Source organism: Panicum hallii, chromosome 2 (assembly GCF_002211085.1).
Source record: "Panicum hallii strain FIL2 chromosome 2, PHallii_v3.1, whole genome shotgun sequence".
In the NCBI taxonomy this organism is placed as follows: domain Eukaryota; kingdom Viridiplantae; phylum Streptophyta; class Magnoliopsida; order Poales; family Poaceae; genus Panicum; species Panicum hallii.
The window spans coordinates 49,137,676-49,155,764 of NC_038043.1; the positions used below are offsets into that span (position 1 = coordinate 49,137,676).

Genomic DNA, 18,089 nt, shown 5'->3' on the forward strand with positions numbered 1-18,089 from the left:
GCAATGTCATTGAACGTGCATTCGGAGTCCTCAAACAAAAGTGGCGCATATTGAAGTCAATGCCAAGTTTCTCACCTAAAAGACAAGCGCGTATTATTATTGCTTGCATGGCTTTGCACAATTTTATCCGTGATAGCGCGTTGAGGGATGATGAGTTCGAGAAATGTGATGAAGATGAGGACTACATGCCTATAAATGAGGATGAGGATGGTAGTGACGAGCAACAACCAATTGAACTGCAAGGTGATGATGCTCCTGAGGAAGAGAATGAGGTTTCCATGAACACCATTCGTGATAACATAGCAAATGCTTTGATTATGTAATCATGATTTGTGGTCAGACTTGTAATTATTTTCAAAATTATAGTACTATTAGCTTGTGGACCAACTAAAGTATTTTCTTTTCAGAAATATTATTTATAAAATTATTTTCTATGTATTTATCTGATTTATTCGCATAAACATTAATACACAAGTTCAGGGGTATGGCAATCATTTGTCCTAAAAATCCACAACTGACAGTTGTTTCAGCCAAACAGCTTTCAGCTTTTCCACAACTGACAGCTCATAGCTGATTTTCCACAGCTGGCAGCTGGAATCAGAGTTTTAGGAATCCACAGCTGAACCAAAGGGACCCTGAAGAATTTAGAGATTATTTGTCAAAAATATTGGCTCATAGTTCATAGGGCATGGAATATCTCTCTCATAAGAAAACCAGCTTTCCCTTTTGGCACATATAACCACAAAGGATATATAGCTTAGTTGTTCAAACAATATTTATTGGTCTTCTAACTATATCATATTACATATAAATGCCTCTGTAAATTCGGTATTATGGAAAAGCCTAATGGCAGGCGTTCAATCACATGCTGGCAGTTGTGATGCTTTGCTAAGCTGAAACACTTGGGTTCACAGAGGGTTGAAGGAACACTATATCTGTAAGCAAGATCAGAGGTTAGGTTACCACATGCTGTTGGCAGCAGCCCTGCTGGAATGTCAATCGGAATCCTTTCCAGGTCATGAGGTCAATAAATATAAGTGCAGTGATGCATTGGACCTTCCTACCTTGGAAATCTTGAACCACGTTGTTCAACATGTCAGAGCAAATATTACTCTATGGGAAGTGCTGTGACAACAGATTTACAATAACCACATGCTGAAGAATTCTTATCTGACGATTTTGGCAAAACATTAGCATTGTGCTGTATCATCTTTATAAGCATCAAGCAAAACAAAAGTTCAGCAGTCTACCTCACACGCATCTTCATCGTGAAACTTTGTTGCAAGCCTGTTGCCTCTGCATGTTCAGAGAATCAGAGTGCACCCTTAATGTCAACACAGTGCCCTGGCACCACCTTTGAATCGTTCCACCATTTCGGCAGCAGGTATATCAACTGTGAAAGCAATTTGCAAATCTACATTTAGCAGCAAATATTGCTTTAGACCACATGCAGCTGAAAGCGATGCCTGTCTTTTCTGTAGAATTGGGTAAGACTATACTTGCTGACCTCTTTACATGCATGTTGTCATTGTAGTGTTGGCGAAGTTAGAAGAAAATGGCAGTGAGCCATGAAAAGATGAACAGGACATAATTTTCCCCAACGATGGTTGCAAATAAACAAAATTTATGTTATATTGATTGAGTTGTGATCATCGTATATAAAATCTTTCATTTAAGAAAGAAAGGATCTCGATCATATCTATTATTAAACTTGAGCTTTCTATGGAAGACAATCAAGTTTATGCATCCAGAGACATATATGCTAGACTAAAAAAGTGAATGATGATCCATAGTACTCGAGTACTCCTTTATCAAAATCCAAAGCTAAAAGTTTTGTCTGATCTAGATGGGTAAATAGATAGCAATGCAAGCTCATTGACACTGGAAGGCCTCATGGCTACATGGACCTTTCCTTTTCTTTTTACCTTCCCTAAACTTTCTGTTTTGCAGTGCTGATCCCAATACATAGAGACATGTTGCTAGATCACCCTTGCCTTTAGTCCTCTTCTCTCTGACACTTCAAAGAGATCAAGCTTCTGAGACACAAAAACAAGTTCAGTGAACAAAAGAACATACCCCCACGGCGCAAGCGGGCAATGCCGTGACAGATTTCGCATCCCAATACAGTCCTACACAATCTACTAGCATGAATATCACAAAAGTGTGTTATCTAGAAAACAAAATAAAAGTCGGTTCCGTTAAAAGATAAGAAAAGAAGATCCTGCGGTGCTGTAAGACGTCCAGAGCTTGTGTGAGAATCCTGTAAAGAAAAACACGGCTACTTGTAGGGCAGGCTTTGAATCATTTCACGGAGGAGCTAAAGAGCACAGTGGCCGGCAACGGAAGGAAAGACAAAGGGTAAAGACAAAGAGAAAGATCACCAAGAAAGGAGGCAGCGAACTGGGAGGCCATGGCGCCGGCTGATCTCCCACCAGGCTTTAGGTTCCATCCAACTGATGAGGAGCTTGTGAACTACTACCTCAAGAGGAAGGTCCATGGTCTCAGCATCGAGCTCGACATAATCCCTGAGGTAGACCTCTACAAATGTGAGCCCTGGGAGCTAGCAGGTAACCTGAAATCCGAGTTCATTCAGTTGCTCATCCTGAGAACTCATCTTTCCTGACTGAAATTGAGATATCTTTGTTTTGGTAGAGAAATCATTCCTGCCTAGCAGAGACTCCGAGTGGTACTTCTTTGGCCCAAGGGATAGGAAGTATCCAAATGGATGCCGCACGAACCGTGCAACCCAGGCCGGATACTGGAAATCAACAGGCAAAGATCGGCGGGTCAACTACCAGAACAGACCGATTGGCATGAAGAAGACATTGGTCTACTACAAGGGTCGAGCTCCTCAGGGTCTGAGGACCAACTGGGTGATGCATGAGTACCGCATCGAGGAAAGTGAATGCGAGAACACCATGGGGATTCAGGTGACTCATCCATCTTCCGATAGACCTATACATCAATATCAGTTAAACCCTTGTGTGTTGCTTCTGGTGCATTTAGTGATCTCCATGGTTTTCATGGCATCGCCTAGGCGACAAGGCGCTCCCCTTGTTTTGGGCTAAGGCATCGCCTTAGCCCGCCTAGGCAGCTGGGCGGTGGTGATTTGCCACGCCTCGCCTTACCGCCGTAAGAACCATGGTGATCTCAGATTCTCAGTTTGCATTCAATTGTATCAAAAAATTAGCCAACATCCTCAGATAAAAAGATGTGTGTTCTCTGTACTAATTAACGCTGTAGTAACCATGTCCTTAAATACACAGAAATTTTGAAAATACCATGCTAAAGAAAAAATAAAGATGAAACATATTCAAAAACCAAATTAGGGCATTGTCTGCTCGAGGAAGCTACGTTGTTTATGCATGGAGTGCATGTAAAGTTAGGGCTCTTCTCCCCTTTCTCCCTGTATCTATCTGTGGTGGCCGTAAAGTATTCCTTGCTTCCATGGACCATAGCTACTTTGCAAAGTACAGGAGAAGTTTCTTTCCAGTTATCTAATGGGCCACACATGGTACGCTTTTTCTTGTGCTCTTGATAAGACAAATTTAACATCCCATTCCTGGTTGAGGATGTGAAATAATACAACATGATTGTACACAGTTTAGTAGCTATGCAGACTTCAGAGCGTACATAATCTAGGTCAGTTGCATGTGGATGCTACCTTAAAGCTTAGACATCCTTCAGTGTGGTCCATTGTTATGTCGGTGGCTTTACACTTTATTCTCCATGTCCCAATCCTACTTTACTCAACTGTAGAAAACTTAAAGCCAAAACTGATAAAAATGTCTGATCCCATGTTTAGTGTAAATTAGATCGAAGAATACAGGACATTGACGAACCAAAAAACTAAACTAGGATGGTACTCTGTAACATACATTAGTTCTGTTAGAGAAAGCATTAGTTGATATTTCTATGGACTAAAGGTTGAACTAAAACTATTCATGACTACCTATTTCGGTTCTAAAGGAAATACCACAGTAAACTATTTGGAGGTATGAGTGATTTCTTTCGTTCTAATTGAATTCTTTAGCAGCAATATCACTTCTGACTTCTGAGTTGGTATTTCTATGAATCAGACAAGAGTTGAACTAAAATCATTCATGGTTACCTAATTAGATTTCAAAGCAAGATATGAGTGATTGCTTGTGTTCTAAGAGAACTCTTCAATGTCATGACATAAGTTCTGAATCTGCACACTGTTAATTTCTTGCTGTGCACGATGCTGAATTTTCTAACCCTGGTCTCTGGATACTATCTCTTAGACAAAAGTGATAAACATGGAATGTAATTTGAACAAACAGAACATGGAACACAGCAAAAAAGTTTCCAACAGAATGGTACAGTACGATCTAGACAGACATTTTAAGTATAGGGTCTTATATGCCAGGGAAGGGATATAAAGCTCAAGGAACAACTTACTAGTATTCAATTTTGCATGGCAATAGATCTTCACCCACATGGTTGAACTTGAAATCTTCCTTCAGTAGGTTCAACCGTGCAATACAAAAAACATCCCACCTGAATTGTCAATGAAACGGAAATTATGTCAATTTCTTGTTAATTCTTATTTTTATTTTACAGGACTCCTATGCACTGTGTCGGGTATTCAAGAAAAATGTGGCGTTTGGGGAGTTTCATAAGCAAAAGCAAGGAGAGTGCAGCTCGTCACAAGCTAAAGAAAAACAAGAACAGTTTACGAACGTCAGGGATGCTGGACAGTCATCTGGTTCAAGTGAGCATGGTAAAGACAACTCATGGATGCAGTTCATATCTGATGATCTATGGTGCAACAAAACAAAGTGATGGAATTGAAAAGACAGTTGTTTAACTTCATCTAACTAGAAACTTCATTATCAGTTGCACTTAGACTCTGTATATGTTTGGTAACATCACTTCTCACTTTGGAGTTTCGACAGGATGACCACCTAAGTTTGGGACTCTTGACTCTTCATCTAGAGTTATACTGTAATAGATAAATATACTACTTTGGTACTTCAAGGTTCGTTTTCCTATGTATCTATCATCAAACACAATGATTTATAGTGAAAGAAAAGTAAGTTGCAGAGGCAGAAATCTAATTTGACAAATGTTATTTACATATTCCTTTCTTATGCAGTAACAGGCATCATTTTACAGTAAAGGTCACCAAAGGTGCCAATCCCCTTAGTCAATGACCTATGATCTGCAAACTCCACTCCAGGCCCCAAGGAGAGTTGTTTTCCTTTGCAACTACTTTGCACTCTGCTTTAATGAAATAGCAGAACTCCTGCTCAAGTTTCAAAAAAATAAAACTATGACCTAACATTGGCACCACAAATCAGAATGCATTGTGGTACAGTTCAGAAGAACCAAGTGGTTTTGAACTGTCAAATTTTAATTTCTGGATTCAGATAGAATCATAGAAACAGTATGGTACGAGGATGATAGAGACTCGGCATGAGATTTATGAGTTGCAAAATCAGGACAAGGGTGAAGCTAGACTGGTAGCACATAATGGTTTCACGAGCACCACGGCATCAGTATTCTTCGTCCCCAACCTAAACTACACACCATTTCCAGACTGTCTCATAATTTGAGCCTTCCATGGCAGAGTTGCAAATTTGGAATTCAGTTTTAGCATGGTATTTGTTAACATGACCCTAGTTTTATTGTACCTTTAGTTCAATTGCTCGATACCTTTTGAAATATGATCATTTGCCTAAATATAGAAGTTGCTTCTAAATGCATCAATTCCAGTTTAGTATTCCATCAGCATGTTGGCACAACTACAACAGAAGTTTGTCAGGTACTCAGGCAAAGCAGACATAACAGCGCGAAACTGATTCCAGAACGTTGGTGTCAAGCTCTGAATGATCAAGGTTCAATTCTAACACGACATCAATATTCAACTTGCATTCAAAGTACGGAAATACCTCTGAATGAACTGGCAAATCAGAGATCGTGTGATAACCACAAAAGCGCCGTGGGTACTATCTGGCCTGAGCCTGACGAAAAGTCACCCCTAGGGAACAACCACCCACAAGAAGATTAATCCCAGCAACTTTTGCGGAATCAGCATCCAAAAATCACTGAAACGAAAGGCATAATAAGGACATGTAGAGGTAGAGAAATCATTACCAGCAGAGCAGCCAAGCGGAATCCAAGCCACAGAGGACACACAGGACAGCAACACCGAGCAAGGTTGCAGTTGCTACTCGCCGTCACCGCGGCGCCGTCCTTATCCCAACTCCCAACGAGCCGGAACTGCGGATACTTTTACCCAAACTACCCGAAATGCGAGCGCCGGGGGGCATGATGCGGGCTGCAGCAGACATCAGGATTAATGAATCGAAGGATGATCATTGCGTCAGTGCCGTCGACACCATAGACAATGCGCCTTAGGTGCTCGACGACATTGCTGAACAGAAGAGGTTAGCGCTTGTACCTTTGGTGCCCCAGCTTATGTAGTCTCCCTCTTTGCACATTCCCAATCAAAACCGATAATATTGCACGGCTTGAGATTCAACTCGGCAAATTTTAAATGCTAGCCGCGAATTTACCACTGCGAGAGGCTTTATCAATTTTACCAAGAGAGATAAGAGAATTACAGAATTACGCATTGACTATCTAGCGTATCAATCTCAATTTGCATGGGATCTTCCGTTTCGATTCGCGCATTTCACAATTTGGAACGGATTGCACCATCCTGTGCCGCCAGAAAGGGGATTCCAAAATTGATGAAGGAAAATTGAACAAAACATAATAGCATCCGCACAATTCAAGATAAATTGTGAAAAGTTTACTTCCGGACAACCAGTATTAGTAGAAACTTAGCAAATTTCCTACATCAGCATCCTGCATCCAGACCAATTGCTTCGACCCAGCGGTTCTTACATCCACACACCCGACACCAAAGGGACCAAACAACCAGCTACTACATCTTCGCTACAGCAACTACCAGAACAAATGAAGGCGACAATGCTACCCATCGAACCGAACCACATCGACAGACCCCTAACCTAGCCGCCGAAGCCGTAGAGGGTCCGGCCCTGGCGCTTGAGCGCGTAGACGACGTCCATGGCGGTGACGGTCTTGCGGCGGGCGTGCTCCGTGTAGGTGACGGCGTCGCGGATGACGTTCTCGAGGAAGATCTTGAGCACGCCGCGGGTCTCCTCGTAGATCAGCCCGGAGATGCGCTTCACGCCGCCCCTCCTCGCCAGCCTCCTGATCGCCGGCTTCGTGATGCCCTGGATGTTGTCTCGGAGCACCTTCCTGTGACGCTTCGCGCCGCCCTTGCCGAGCCCCTTGCCGCCCTTGCCCCTGCCCGACATCGCCGCCGCCGCCGCCGCTCGCTTCCGCTTCGAAGAGGTGGGTGGTGGTGGTTGCGCTCGTGTGAGGAGAGGAGCCTGTGCTGAGGTGGTGGGTGGAGGCGTGTGCTGTGTGGGTATGGATTTTATAGGGGCGGGGCTTTTGGGGCAGGCGGGAGGGCGCGATCCGTGTGATGCGAGATTTTCCCCGTCGGATGCGTGATGGGTGCTGGAGAATGGAGGAGGTGGGGTGCGCGGATCGGTGACGTGGCGGGGTGGGGAGCGGCAGGTGTGTTTCTTTTGTGAGGATGTGGCGGGGTCGACGGGTTTCGGAGGGAACCGCGGTTTCGTGGGTGGATGGCATGTGGGGCCCGGCGTTTGGCCGGCAGGGGTTGCGCGGGGAGATCCGCGCTTCGCGAAATTTCAGACGGATCTGCGGATGACAGTGGGACCTCTATGTCAGTAACTGTGATGAGATTGGAACGGAGGCGTACTCCACTTTGCTCCTAGCGCATCTAGAAGGCGTATTCCTGGTATGCGCGAATTGGTCGTGGAGGCGGATATCGGGATATGTATCAGCAATCTGGTCTGGAGAAGACGCAAGACCAAATTGCAAGCTCAAACCTAGGGGTGTAAATTATTAATTCTTAAATGTATCTTTAATTTTTAGTTTGAATATTTATACTATTTCTCCAAATAAAATACTATTTTAAAAAAATAGTACAAATATTTTAACTAGGGATCACCAATTTGCACCTCTAGTCAAACCTAAAATGTAAAAACAAATGACGCACAGTACCGCCAGCTGATTTACTTGTGGAGAAAATATTATAAATTCAAGTAGCCACATGCTACCATCTCAACAAGCAACCTACAAAGCCACGTCAAAACTTGGCTTCTATCAGTACATGTTATTTTTGGGTTAGACAAAATATTATCAATTCAAACAAAAGATGAAGTACCTGGCCCGTACAGTTTCCTTAACACCCCACCTACATATTACATGTGACTTTAGATGGGATGCTTTCCTATTAAACTGACCCATGAAGAATCCTTTAGTCCTGGTTGATGTCCCCGATCCCTAGCCGTTGGAACTTGGACTAATACGGATCCAACCCGGCGGGAACTAAAGGGGATGGATGAAAGTCCTGTTAATTCTTAGGTCTGACTAAAGGCATAGACCTGCCATGCCGATGTAGTCAAATGCTCTTCATGCTCACGGAATCATGCTCGTCATATATAAGTCATAGTACAGATGAGCTAGTCAAATGCTCTTCATGCTCACAAACCTGCTCGATATATTTCGTGCAAGTAGTAAAACTGTAACAAAAAGCTAAAAATACAAGCTCGCAACGGATATGAGACAGCTTACCAATACCAAGGAATCAGAACAAAATCTGTGGAATAGTAGAGCAATGTGCAGGAGACACTTCTTCACATGATGTAATTCTCTTTTCTCACTACAAGATATTATAGGGAGAAATATCAATCAAATGATTTATTGAGAAAACCTACGAATAAGAAGTTCTACGAATAAGAAGAGAATAGGCATAAAAATGGTAAATAACAGTTCTAGCACATAATTCAATTGCATTTGTTTTCCTTCATACTGATTGAGAGTTGGTTTCGTACAGTTGACAATTTTATTGTTTGGTTATGGAACGCGTTCATTTTGTTTAAGAAAATGATCAATTTCCACCTAGAAAAAACCCTTATATTTCTTGGTTTACAGAGTGTTAAAAAGAAAAATGCTAATGCCAACTTTGCTTCACAGGAGATGTATTAATTCTAGGGCTTTTAACTTGGCCTGTTTATCTGGTAAAATATTTTTCTTATGTTCTTGTTTTTGTATATTTGCATCTAACCAAAGAAGAAAAGGCTCATGTCATGTTGGAATCGAGTTCCACTAATTTAACTATACTTGACATATGGATCCTTTACTTAGAAAAACAAATATATGGGTCTAGACATCTTGCATCTTGGGCCCCACATAAGTCACGTCAGAGGATCCTGGTCGCATCATGTCGATGCACCTCAGCCGTTATTCTAGGGGCAGCACATAGAACCATTACAGACATAAATCAAAATCTACGAGAGGTAACAAAGGTATAATAGAGAAATTTTGTTTTATCTTTGCATCTCCATGGGCAACACGTACATGACCAGAACAGATTCGCAAAGCTAACTGCTGCATCGTGGAGACAGACACGTACGGACGTACCAGCGCGATGCCTTCTGGGACCGTGGGTTGATCGGTCGGTTCCGTTCGTATACGCGGCCGCCGGCGAGGATATGAGGTCGAAGGCAGCTGCACGCCCGGGTGTTTGGAATGGAACTGATGGCTGGGTGCGCCAAGAAACAAAGGAAAACCCACGACCAGCCGTTAAGCCGACTAGGAGCAGATCTTGAGGTGATCTTGATCTGATCAAGAGACCTGGGGGACATGCACGAAGGCGGCTGGCAGGTCGGTGTAGCACGCGAACGAACATGCGAGCGGAGGCCGACACAGGTGCCCAGCCCAGCCCAGGAGGCCGACTGCACGCCCGGATGGCCCGGGCTGGGATGTCGGCAGGCTTTTAGCCCGGCGGCTGCTGCTGCTGCTGGGCTGGTCCAGAGGACAGATCCTTCTTCGATGTTAATGAGGTGATGACTGATGACGGGTTTACGTGCTGCCTCTCGCACGCAAAAGACAACATGTTTCCCTTTTCCTAAAATGTTTCTCTTCGTTTGTTTTACGAATTACGATTATGACTTTCGAACACTACTCGTGGATGCGCTCGATCCAGATTGGATGAGAGCAGTGTCCGCTCTTCGCAACTTCTTTCCAGACCAGGTAGGTTTTTATATATTAGCTGGTGGTGCAAGGTGAACACACACCACCACAGACGCACACATGCTCCTAGCCTCCTACTCTGCAATAAAATTGACCCAATTTAGTTGAAATCGCGAGGTCCACGATTTTTTTAAAAGAATCACCTTTAATGAGTACTGCTGATTAGCTACTCCTGTTTGTCTCAAATTATTAATCGTTTTGTCTTTTCTGTATTCATAATTTTTATTATGTATCTACATATATATTATGTCTAGTTCTTAGTTCTAAGAATCTAGAAAAATTAAAGCAGCTAATAATTTGATGCATAGTAAAATCTAAATGCTTAGATTTTACTAAAGCTGCCGGCTCTTTGGGCCTGCAGCCGCAGGAGCCGCCGCAGCGAGCGGACGCGAATGGAGGATTGGAGGCGGCGCCGGCGTGCCCCTGGCCCGGTGGGGCTGCTCCCAGCGAGGAACAGCGGGAGCAAGCGCAGGTGGGCCGGCGCGTCGAGGAGACGGCAAGCCAGCGCCCGCGGTGAGACGGTGCACATGGAGCTGTCGTCTGATTCACATTCCCAGTTCCGGTGCACATGGAGCTGTCGTCTGATTCACATTCCCAGTTCCGGTGCACATGGAGCAGGCGCATGAAAATGTGTTTGCCACACTACGTCATTACGTCTGCACCTACGAAAAGAAGAAAGATGTCGGTGGAACTGAAGCTGATTTGTACTACAGCTTCAGAGTTGGAGGCGCTCTATGGAGTTTTGGGGCTGGCTAGAAAATCGGTCGGAGTTGATGGAGTTTCAGCTCCAGAGGTACGCCAAACAGACCCTTAAAATCCAATCCAAATAGGCCTCTCGTGGACGCTATATCGACCAAGCTCGAGAGACTCTTCTTTGACGAGGTATAGCGGCTTTCTTTGGGGGGATGCAGGAGCTGTGAGACGGCGCGAGGTATAGGATTTTACCGGGGAAACTGAACGGGCTCATTGCGCTAGAAATGGGCCCCGTAGTTTATACGGGCCGCCAACCTCGGTTGCTAGTAGGAGGTTCGAGTTTGGTGGGTCAGGCCGAGGGGTACTGCCAAGCGTCCAGGAGACCGGGACCCGCCCGCCTCGCAGAAGCCTCCCTCCCTGATAAATGGCGGCGCGCCGACCAGATCCGCCCGCCGTCCACGCCGCCTGCTGCCTCCCTTCGCCGTGGTTCTCCTGCTCGCTTCGTCTGACTGATCAATCGCGTTTGCTAGCTACTACTCCGTAGTACGCTAGGAGGTGAGGCGCCTCGTCTAGTTCCCCCTCCGCCTCCGCCTCCGTCGTTACATGGAGAGCCCCAGCGATTGGTGTGTCGAATTCCGCGTGCGCCGTCTCTCTCGATTTGAAAGCGTTCTTTTTTTGCCCCCTTCCTCCTGGTAATGCAGTGCCTGAGTTGTTTCCCTTCCGCCGTCGGGGAGAGGATGGGATCCTCGATGGCGCCGGCGCCGGTGAAGGGGTCCCTGCAAGGGCCTGCTGCTGGGTGCCCGACGACCTTCCTCTCTGCACGGAAGCCACGGAGCGCCAGCTTCGTCCGCTTTCCGCGCAACCATCCTCTGCAGCAGCAGCAGCATGGCGGCGTCTTCCCGTCTCTAGCCTGGAGCGCAGGCGGCGACCGATCGGGCAGGAGGCTCAAAGCCCAGGTACATAGCAAGAGTTCCTGAATCCTGCACGTTTCGGACTGTCATCTACTTGTTTTTGATAAGAAATCATTGAATAGACTATCTGCATTACTGACAATGTTACGTTAATAAATCATTCGGTCGTACTATATTCTCTCGCGTATGTTATCAGAATAGATCATTGTTGATATACGCTAGAGGACTAAATGATCTGTAATGGACCCAGCAGTTGAATAGGGCCTCTGAATCCTCCAATTGTGATTTCTGGGGAGGCTATCCTGTTATGTATTTTTCAGTTTTTTCTTGATACATCTTCTGACAATAAGATGTGTAATAAGGCTCTTCTATGCGTTCTTGTTTTCTAATACTCTATACCAAAACTTTGCTAAACATTGTTATAACATAATCGTACAGGAGCCGGACCAGGTGCTGCGAAGTTGCAGGCCGTTGTTCAGTGATGAAGAATTTGCTGATCCTCAGGCACCAACTTCTTATGTCAACGTCCTTAACACGTTGAGGCTACGTCATCCATCGGTACCATTTTGATCCCTCTTCATCTTTTTGTACTAAATTGGGCAATTGTGTATGTTGTTTCCATCATGGTAGGCCTCTGTTTAGTGCACTGCACTACAACCATGAATGGTTAACATTGAGTTTTACTTGGTTTCTTACTTGAATTTCCCATATGCACATTTTTTGACATGTTTGGTCTGCAATTGCCCGGACCATTGTACTGTCAAATCTCAAAAATTGTGTGCCCTCATATCCGTCAATTTCACACGTTTGAAAAAATATAAATTATAAGCATTAGTATTTATGCATAATAGGCAACAAACCATACTGCAGCAACAAGTATAGTTTATAGTTTTTATTTTCAGTATGTCGATCTGACAACATTAGCCCAAAATGACTAATTCAATTGCTTATAAGCCTTTTGTAGTGCCATGAATTTAACTGTATGATATGTTTTAGTCACGGGAGAAGAAGTTAATGCGTGAAGAGGATGAGCGATGTAAAATGGCTCTTCAGCAATGTGCTAGAAGTTTTGTGGATGGAATCATACAGTTGGTTTCATCAAAGAAGGAATACTACAAGTTTATTATAATCGCCTGCAAAGAAAACACCAATAAGATCATGGAACTGGTATTCTCTTGATACTTCCTGTCGATACCTTGTAAAGTGATTTTTTTCCCCTATATTATGTGTTTATTCCTTGGACAAGGAAAGAACGATTTATTTTCTTTTATCTGTGGTGGTTAATGTTTTAACAGATCTACTTCCATTCAATAATAGTATTCCATCCGTTTTTATATAAATGACATTTAGGACAAGCTAATTAGTTGTCCTAATTGATGAGGTAGACTTACATCCTGTACAATACCAAAACCATTTCGTATATTCTGTAATCTGTGTTGTGTTGATACTGAAATTTTATCTCTTGTAGTATTTCCTGTCAATTTATTATAACTGAGGCACTGATCAAAGCTTTTGGGTACAGAAAAAACAACTCAACCAATTTCTTCCATGAATTGGCGCTCCCCTACCTGAAAATCTAATATCGTTTCTATGATTTTACTTTTTTTTTCCAGGGTTTCATATCTTGTAAAAACCGAGATGACATTCTAAATGGTCTTGAAAGAATAGAAGATGATATTGCAAAAGGAAGGTTTATGTGGAGAGAAAATAAAGATGTACGAAGTAATATTGTTGAAGCACTAGTTGAAAGAGTTGGAGGACCAGCAAGAAATCTCGACGCAACAATAAGTCAATGTGCTCAAAAGCTAACAATCCTCCGATTATGGTTCCATGACTCTGCAGATACAATTGTTACTCAAATAGAACAGCTTCAGGTTTACCCTATGCTGCTATTCTTGTGAACTTGTTTCTTTGTTTCTGTGAACTTCTGTTTCCTACATTGCTGATAATTCTATTCCATTTCCATTAGTATCTTGTATGCTCTACTTTAGGGCATAGCTGAACTAATTATACTTTTCATGTCCTACTGTGCTAAAGATAATAGAAGCTTGTTTTTTGGTCTAAAAACAATTTGTACTGGTAGCATGTAGAATTTTGTTTTATCTAAATTTATAATTTTCACAATATCTGAGAGAATACATGCAGACCTATTTCATCAAGTTATATGAAGTAATTCCCTCACTCCATTATTCAGTAATCCTCTTAGCTTCCCTTTGGTTATTAAGAAATTAATTCTAGTTGATAGGCCTTGTCAAATAGGATGCCCGTTTTATGGATTAATATCATGTCGTTGTAGATGGGTAGAATAGTTGGGTGGCCTATCGAGTGTCCTCAAGGGCAACCTTTTGCCATGTTACAAACAAGCAGGTGCGATTATATCCATATCCTGAATCTGCATAGAAGATATAACTCTCTAAAAATATGTCTTCATTTTTTTCTTGAATATTTCGTTGACATCATGATGAATCATTCATTCATCACAAAGTGAAATATGCTACTATATTTGATAACACAACTCGTGAACAATAGTTTATTGAAGTTTCTTCTAAAGTTTTGATAACTGCAACGAGAGTTTTTTGTTCAGTGATCAATTTATGCATGATGACATCTAACTTTGGTTCACTACAAATATTATAGGTTGAGCTTGTTTTGCTAGCACTAAGAAATTGGGGATTTGTTGTGCCTCTCCTTGCTCGACGTACTGACTGGATTCTACTTGGCGAATTGATATTGTCAAAAGTTGAGCTGGTAATTTCTCATGTCCAAAGAAACTTCGAATGTTATTTTACTAGTCAGGCTAAAAGGAAGACTCACAGCATATTTTTATACTGCCCTGATGACATTGCCAGCTGTTTAAAGTTGTGCAAACTCAAATAGTAATCTGAATTACTTGTAACCACTTACGTAAGCAGGTCCATTAGCACGAGAATGACCAACATGGCGATCAGTGAAACAGCTAGACACACAACAATGTTTGTGTTCAGGAGTGAGCGTATCTGGTCAAGAGCAAAGCATCTACGTAAGCTAACCCGTCGCTCTGTTCTTGACCTCCATGGTTACCTTCTCCAAGACCTCGATGACCCTCACCGTGTCACTTAACCCAATAGAGGTCATGTAGTCGTAGAGACCCACGTCTTGCTCAAACAGTGTAATGCGCCTGTGGTTGAGTTCCAGTCGCAGCTGAGTCCACTGCTCATCGGGTGCTTGTAGGCATACCTCCTCATACACATCCATTGATATAACACAGGCATGCTCTATTGCCAGAGCATGCGCTTCCAGCATGCGGTATCTGATGCTGCTCTGAGGCCAACAGCTCAAAGGAGTATATGCATATGTACATCGATTAGTAGCTATTTCTAGTCTCAAGAGAAACGACACAGTTATTTGTAAAATATTATTGGGTTCAGTGTCCTCTGTACCTTCTAAATTTTGTAGACTCCGTAATGGTACTGCATTCGGAGACCACCTTCATCAACTGGCAATGAGCAAAGAGCACTCATCAACGTTAGGCTTTTTTTACTCCCGTTAGTTCGATCGGGCGCAGTTGGCAAATGTGCATATCATACCTGTGTTAATATGACGGGGCAAGAAGAGAAAATAGGCAGGTTGGGAACTGAAGTTAGCTTATCCTTCTTCATAATAACATGATCCTGCAGTATCACCTAATGAAGAAAACAAATTAAGCATAGAGAGACACCATCTTGCATAACCAAAAAATAGACAAAATACACACGGAGAGATCGATTGGGGGAGCCTAGACTAGCCATACCATAAGCTTCACGACGCGCTGGATATACTCTGCGCATGGACAGCGCTCCAGCAGAATTGCAAGTCGTCCTTGGGGGTCGTCGCCAGGAGTAGCTCCTTGAGCTTCTCCTTCCCAATGAGGGAGCCGATGTGGACCAGACACTGCTTGGTACTCCATGGGGGGCTCGTCGGAGCACTGAGGTGAATCTCGCCGATCGCGTGCAGTGCACGCCTCAAGTCCCGTCCTGACCCGAGAACACCCTGTACAACAACATACGATCCACGTCAGTAATCAGTTACAGTGATTAGATAGCAGCCTATACAGCTCTGATCCCGCCTATGCATCACTGTTATCGCTTTACGGTGTCGACGCCGCTACCAGACTCGAACACCTCTGCTTGGATTCCTGCGAGCAAGCAGCTCCGCGCTTCCGCCCTCTAATCGTTTCCTGTGGAGGACAGCCTGCCTCTCTCCGACGAGAAGGAATCACCCCCTCTGATTCTGCTCTGTGCGAAAGCTGCTCCTATACCCCTCTGGTCTCCCTGCTCGAGCAGTTGCATGGCACTCTGTACTCCAGTTTCATTCGTTGCCGCCAAATCAAACTTCTGGATGCAAAATTGAACCGGCATATCTTCAAATCAAACTTTTCTTCATCAAAACTGAGCTCTCAAACTGTGAACCGAACCCAATCAGATTCGAGTTCAGATGCCCCTGCCGAAAATCGATTTTACATGGCCTAAATGAAGTTATCCGATGCTGCTTCGCGCCTTCGCCATTGCCGCACCTTAGAGCTCTGCACCGGTAATGACCTCTCAAAACTGCACCGAATGGATCTGCACCCATCCAAATCAACATCCCAGTCCCACTCCTCGAATCGAACTCCTGCTCGATCGAATCATGCACTTCTCCTCCGGATCATGCTCTTCAGGAACTCCTCGCAACTTGGGAGAAGAAGGGGAGGAAAGAGAAGAGAAGATCGATGATCAAACAGACGAACGAACGAAAGCTAGCTTGCTTTCCGAGCAAGGCGAGGCATGTCCAACGCCGGCGGCTACCTAATGCTCTGGTGAGGAAGCACTTGAGCGACTCGGTCGGACACAGGTTTCATCAATCGGAGGAGGAGGGAGGAGGGGGCGCGGCACGGAACTGACCGCGTCGAACGCCACCTCGAAGGTGGTCTGGAGTAGTGTCTTCTCGACCCAGGCAGCGATGTAACCGTTCGAGCGCAGGTCGGAGAACTCGGTGGTGTCGTCGGCGGAGAGGTCGGCGGCCTCCGTGGCGTCGTCGTCGTCGTCGTCGTCCGGGAAGACGTCTCTGCGCGTCGCCCCGATCGCCACGACGCCGTGGCGGCCCGCTGTCGAGGATGATCCTGCGACCAGGGCCTCGGTCGCGTAGTGGAGCGCGGAGCGGCGACGAGCGCTGCGAGGAAGCCGCGGGCGCGGCGCCGCATAGGCAGCGCAACGGAGCCGCGGCGCGAGGAGGCCGGCTGCGGAGCCCGGACCCGGAGGCACGAAGCCGAGGCGCACGGCTATGCCCTCGACGGCGCGGACTCCCACAGGGAGCCGAGCACCAACGGCGCCAGGACGAGCCGCGCCGGGCCGAACCCCATGGCGGGCTCGAGGAGTAGGAGTCGAGGGGGAGACCCGAAGCTGGTGTGGGGAGCGGGCATGGCGTCGCCGCGTCTGTGTGCGATGGGGCGAGGCCGAGGAAGCTGGGTCCGGTGCGGCCGGGGCCGAGCGGCGAGGAAGGGAGACGCGGGGAGGAGGGAATGCTAATGCGCGGGCAGGGAGGCGGTTGCGGCGTTTTTATACGCACGGAAGGGACCGGGGCGGGGCGGGGTGTGGTGCCGCTCGACATGGGTGGGCATGGCGGAATGGCGGCGGAGGCTGGATGGACTGGGGCCTTGGGGGCCAAGATGCGTGTGGGTCCCGGCTCCGGCCCCACCGATGGCACCGCTGGCGCTCGCGCGGCGTGGAGTTTGTTGGGGCCGCACGGCCTGCTGTCAGCGCGAGTTTTTTTTTCCCGCCGATGGCCGGCCTCGGCGAGCGTAAGTAGTAGGTACTAGAGGCCGGCGAGACCGGACGGATACTTCGCCTGCCTGAATGCCCGGCTTGGAGAGCGCGGCGGCGGCGGCGATTCCAGGGTGTTGTGCCCGTGCAGTGCGTGTGCGTGCAAGATGATCGTTCGACGTACGTTAGGTGCACGCGTACGTACACATGCATGCGCAACCGGAACAAATATATGCGTGTGCTAGCTAGACTGCCATTAGCGGCCCTAACCCCGGCATCCTCAGCGGTGCAGCGAGTGGCGGCAGCAGCGGTGGGCCACCGGTGGGCCTTCTGCGACGGGTTGGATCGCGCGCGCGCGTGACACCTGACATTAGCGGCCAAATCGAGCGGTCGCACTTACGCCAACAAGTTAGCATAGCAGTAGCATGCATGAAGCCCTCTTTCCTAGTAACGTCTCCTAATCTCCTATGCTGCTAAAAGAAAGGACGTCGCTGGTTCTTAAGCGGGCTTTGGCCCAGCCCGTCCCCAGCATCGGCCTGCGCGGCCCGAGAGAGGTCCGCGCAGCCGTTGTTGGGCCTGTCCAGAGGTCGCCGTGGCTAGCTTAATG

At 45.8% G+C, this 18,089-nt stretch overlaps 3 protein-coding genes across 6 annotated transcripts; 2 read left to right on the forward strand and 1 right to left on the reverse strand.

Moving 5' to 3' along the window:
• Positions 1-2,347: 2,347 nt before the first annotated feature.
• On the forward strand, positions 2,348-5,023 carry LOC112882621 (NAC domain-containing protein 45-like). Its single transcript, XM_025947712.1, has 3 exons — positions 2,348-2,567; positions 2,653-2,930; positions 4,585-5,023. The coding sequence occupies exons 1-3, from the start codon at positions 2,411-2,413 to the stop codon at positions 4,804-4,806; spliced, it is 657 nt and encodes a 218-aa protein (XP_025803497.1). The 5' UTR covers positions 2,348-2,410; the 3' UTR covers positions 4,807-5,023.
• A 1,736-nt stretch (positions 5,024-6,759) lies between these two features.
• LOC112882622 (histone H4) lies at positions 6,760-7,395 on the reverse strand. The gene has a single exon (XM_025947713.1). It carries the CDS (start codon positions 7,311-7,313, stop codon positions 7,002-7,004), a length of 312 nt encoding a protein of 103 aa, XP_025803498.1. The 5' UTR covers positions 7,314-7,395; the 3' UTR covers positions 6,760-7,001.
• A 3,778-nt stretch (positions 7,396-11,173) lies between these two features.
• Positions 11,174-15,201, forward strand: LOC112879697 (argininosuccinate lyase, chloroplastic-like). 4 transcript variants are annotated; one of them, XR_003226146.1, is made up of 8 exons: positions 11,174-11,370; positions 11,517-11,771; positions 12,165-12,284; positions 12,723-12,893; positions 13,195-13,242; positions 13,340-13,600; positions 14,364-14,474; positions 14,639-15,201. XR_003226146.1 is itself a non-coding variant. In XM_025944066.1 (7 exons), the coding sequence occupies exons 2-7, from the start codon at positions 11,553-11,555 to the stop codon at positions 14,645-14,647; spliced, it is 891 nt and encodes a 296-aa protein (XP_025799851.1). In that variant the 5' UTR covers positions 11,177-11,370; positions 11,517-11,552; the 3' UTR covers positions 14,648-15,201. The 4 variants fall into 4 exon arrangements, 2 of the variants coding, with proteins under 2 accessions (XP_025799851.1, XP_025799850.1); XR_003226145.1 differs by lacking the exon at positions 13,195-13,242 and adding an exon at positions 14,023-14,093 and having other exon boundaries at positions 11,174-11,771; XM_025944066.1 differs by lacking the exon at positions 13,195-13,242 and having other exon boundaries at positions 11,177-11,370.
• The last annotated feature ends 2,888 nt before the right edge of the window (positions 15,202-18,089 follow it).

Coding starts and splice junctions, on each gene's coding strand:
- LOC112879697 (XM_025944065.1), top strand. CDS start 11,511: ATGCAGTGCCTGAGTTGTTTCCCTTCCGCCGTCGGGGAGAGGATGGGA. Junction 11,772..12,164: donor GCAGGAGGCTCAAAGCCCAG/GTACATAGCAAG, acceptor ATAATCGTACAG/GAGCCGGACCAGGTGCTGCG. Junction 12,285..12,722: donor TGAGGCTACGTCATCCATCG/GTACCATTTTGA, acceptor GATATGTTTTAG/TCACGGGAGAAGAAGTTAAT.
- LOC112882622 (XM_025947713.1), bottom strand. CDS start 7,313: ATGTCGGGCAGGGGCAAGGGCGGCAAGGGGCTCGGCAAGGGCGGCGCG.
- LOC112882621 (XM_025947712.1), top strand. CDS start 2,411: ATGGCGCCGGCTGATCTCCCACCAGGCTTTAGGTTCCATCCAACTGAT. Junction 2,568..2,652: donor TGAGCCCTGGGAGCTAGCAG/GTAACCTGAAAT, acceptor TTGTTTTGGTAG/AGAAATCATTCCTGCCTAGC. Junction 2,931..4,584: donor AGAACACCATGGGGATTCAG/GTGACTCATCCA, acceptor TTTATTTTACAG/GACTCCTATGCACTGTGTCG.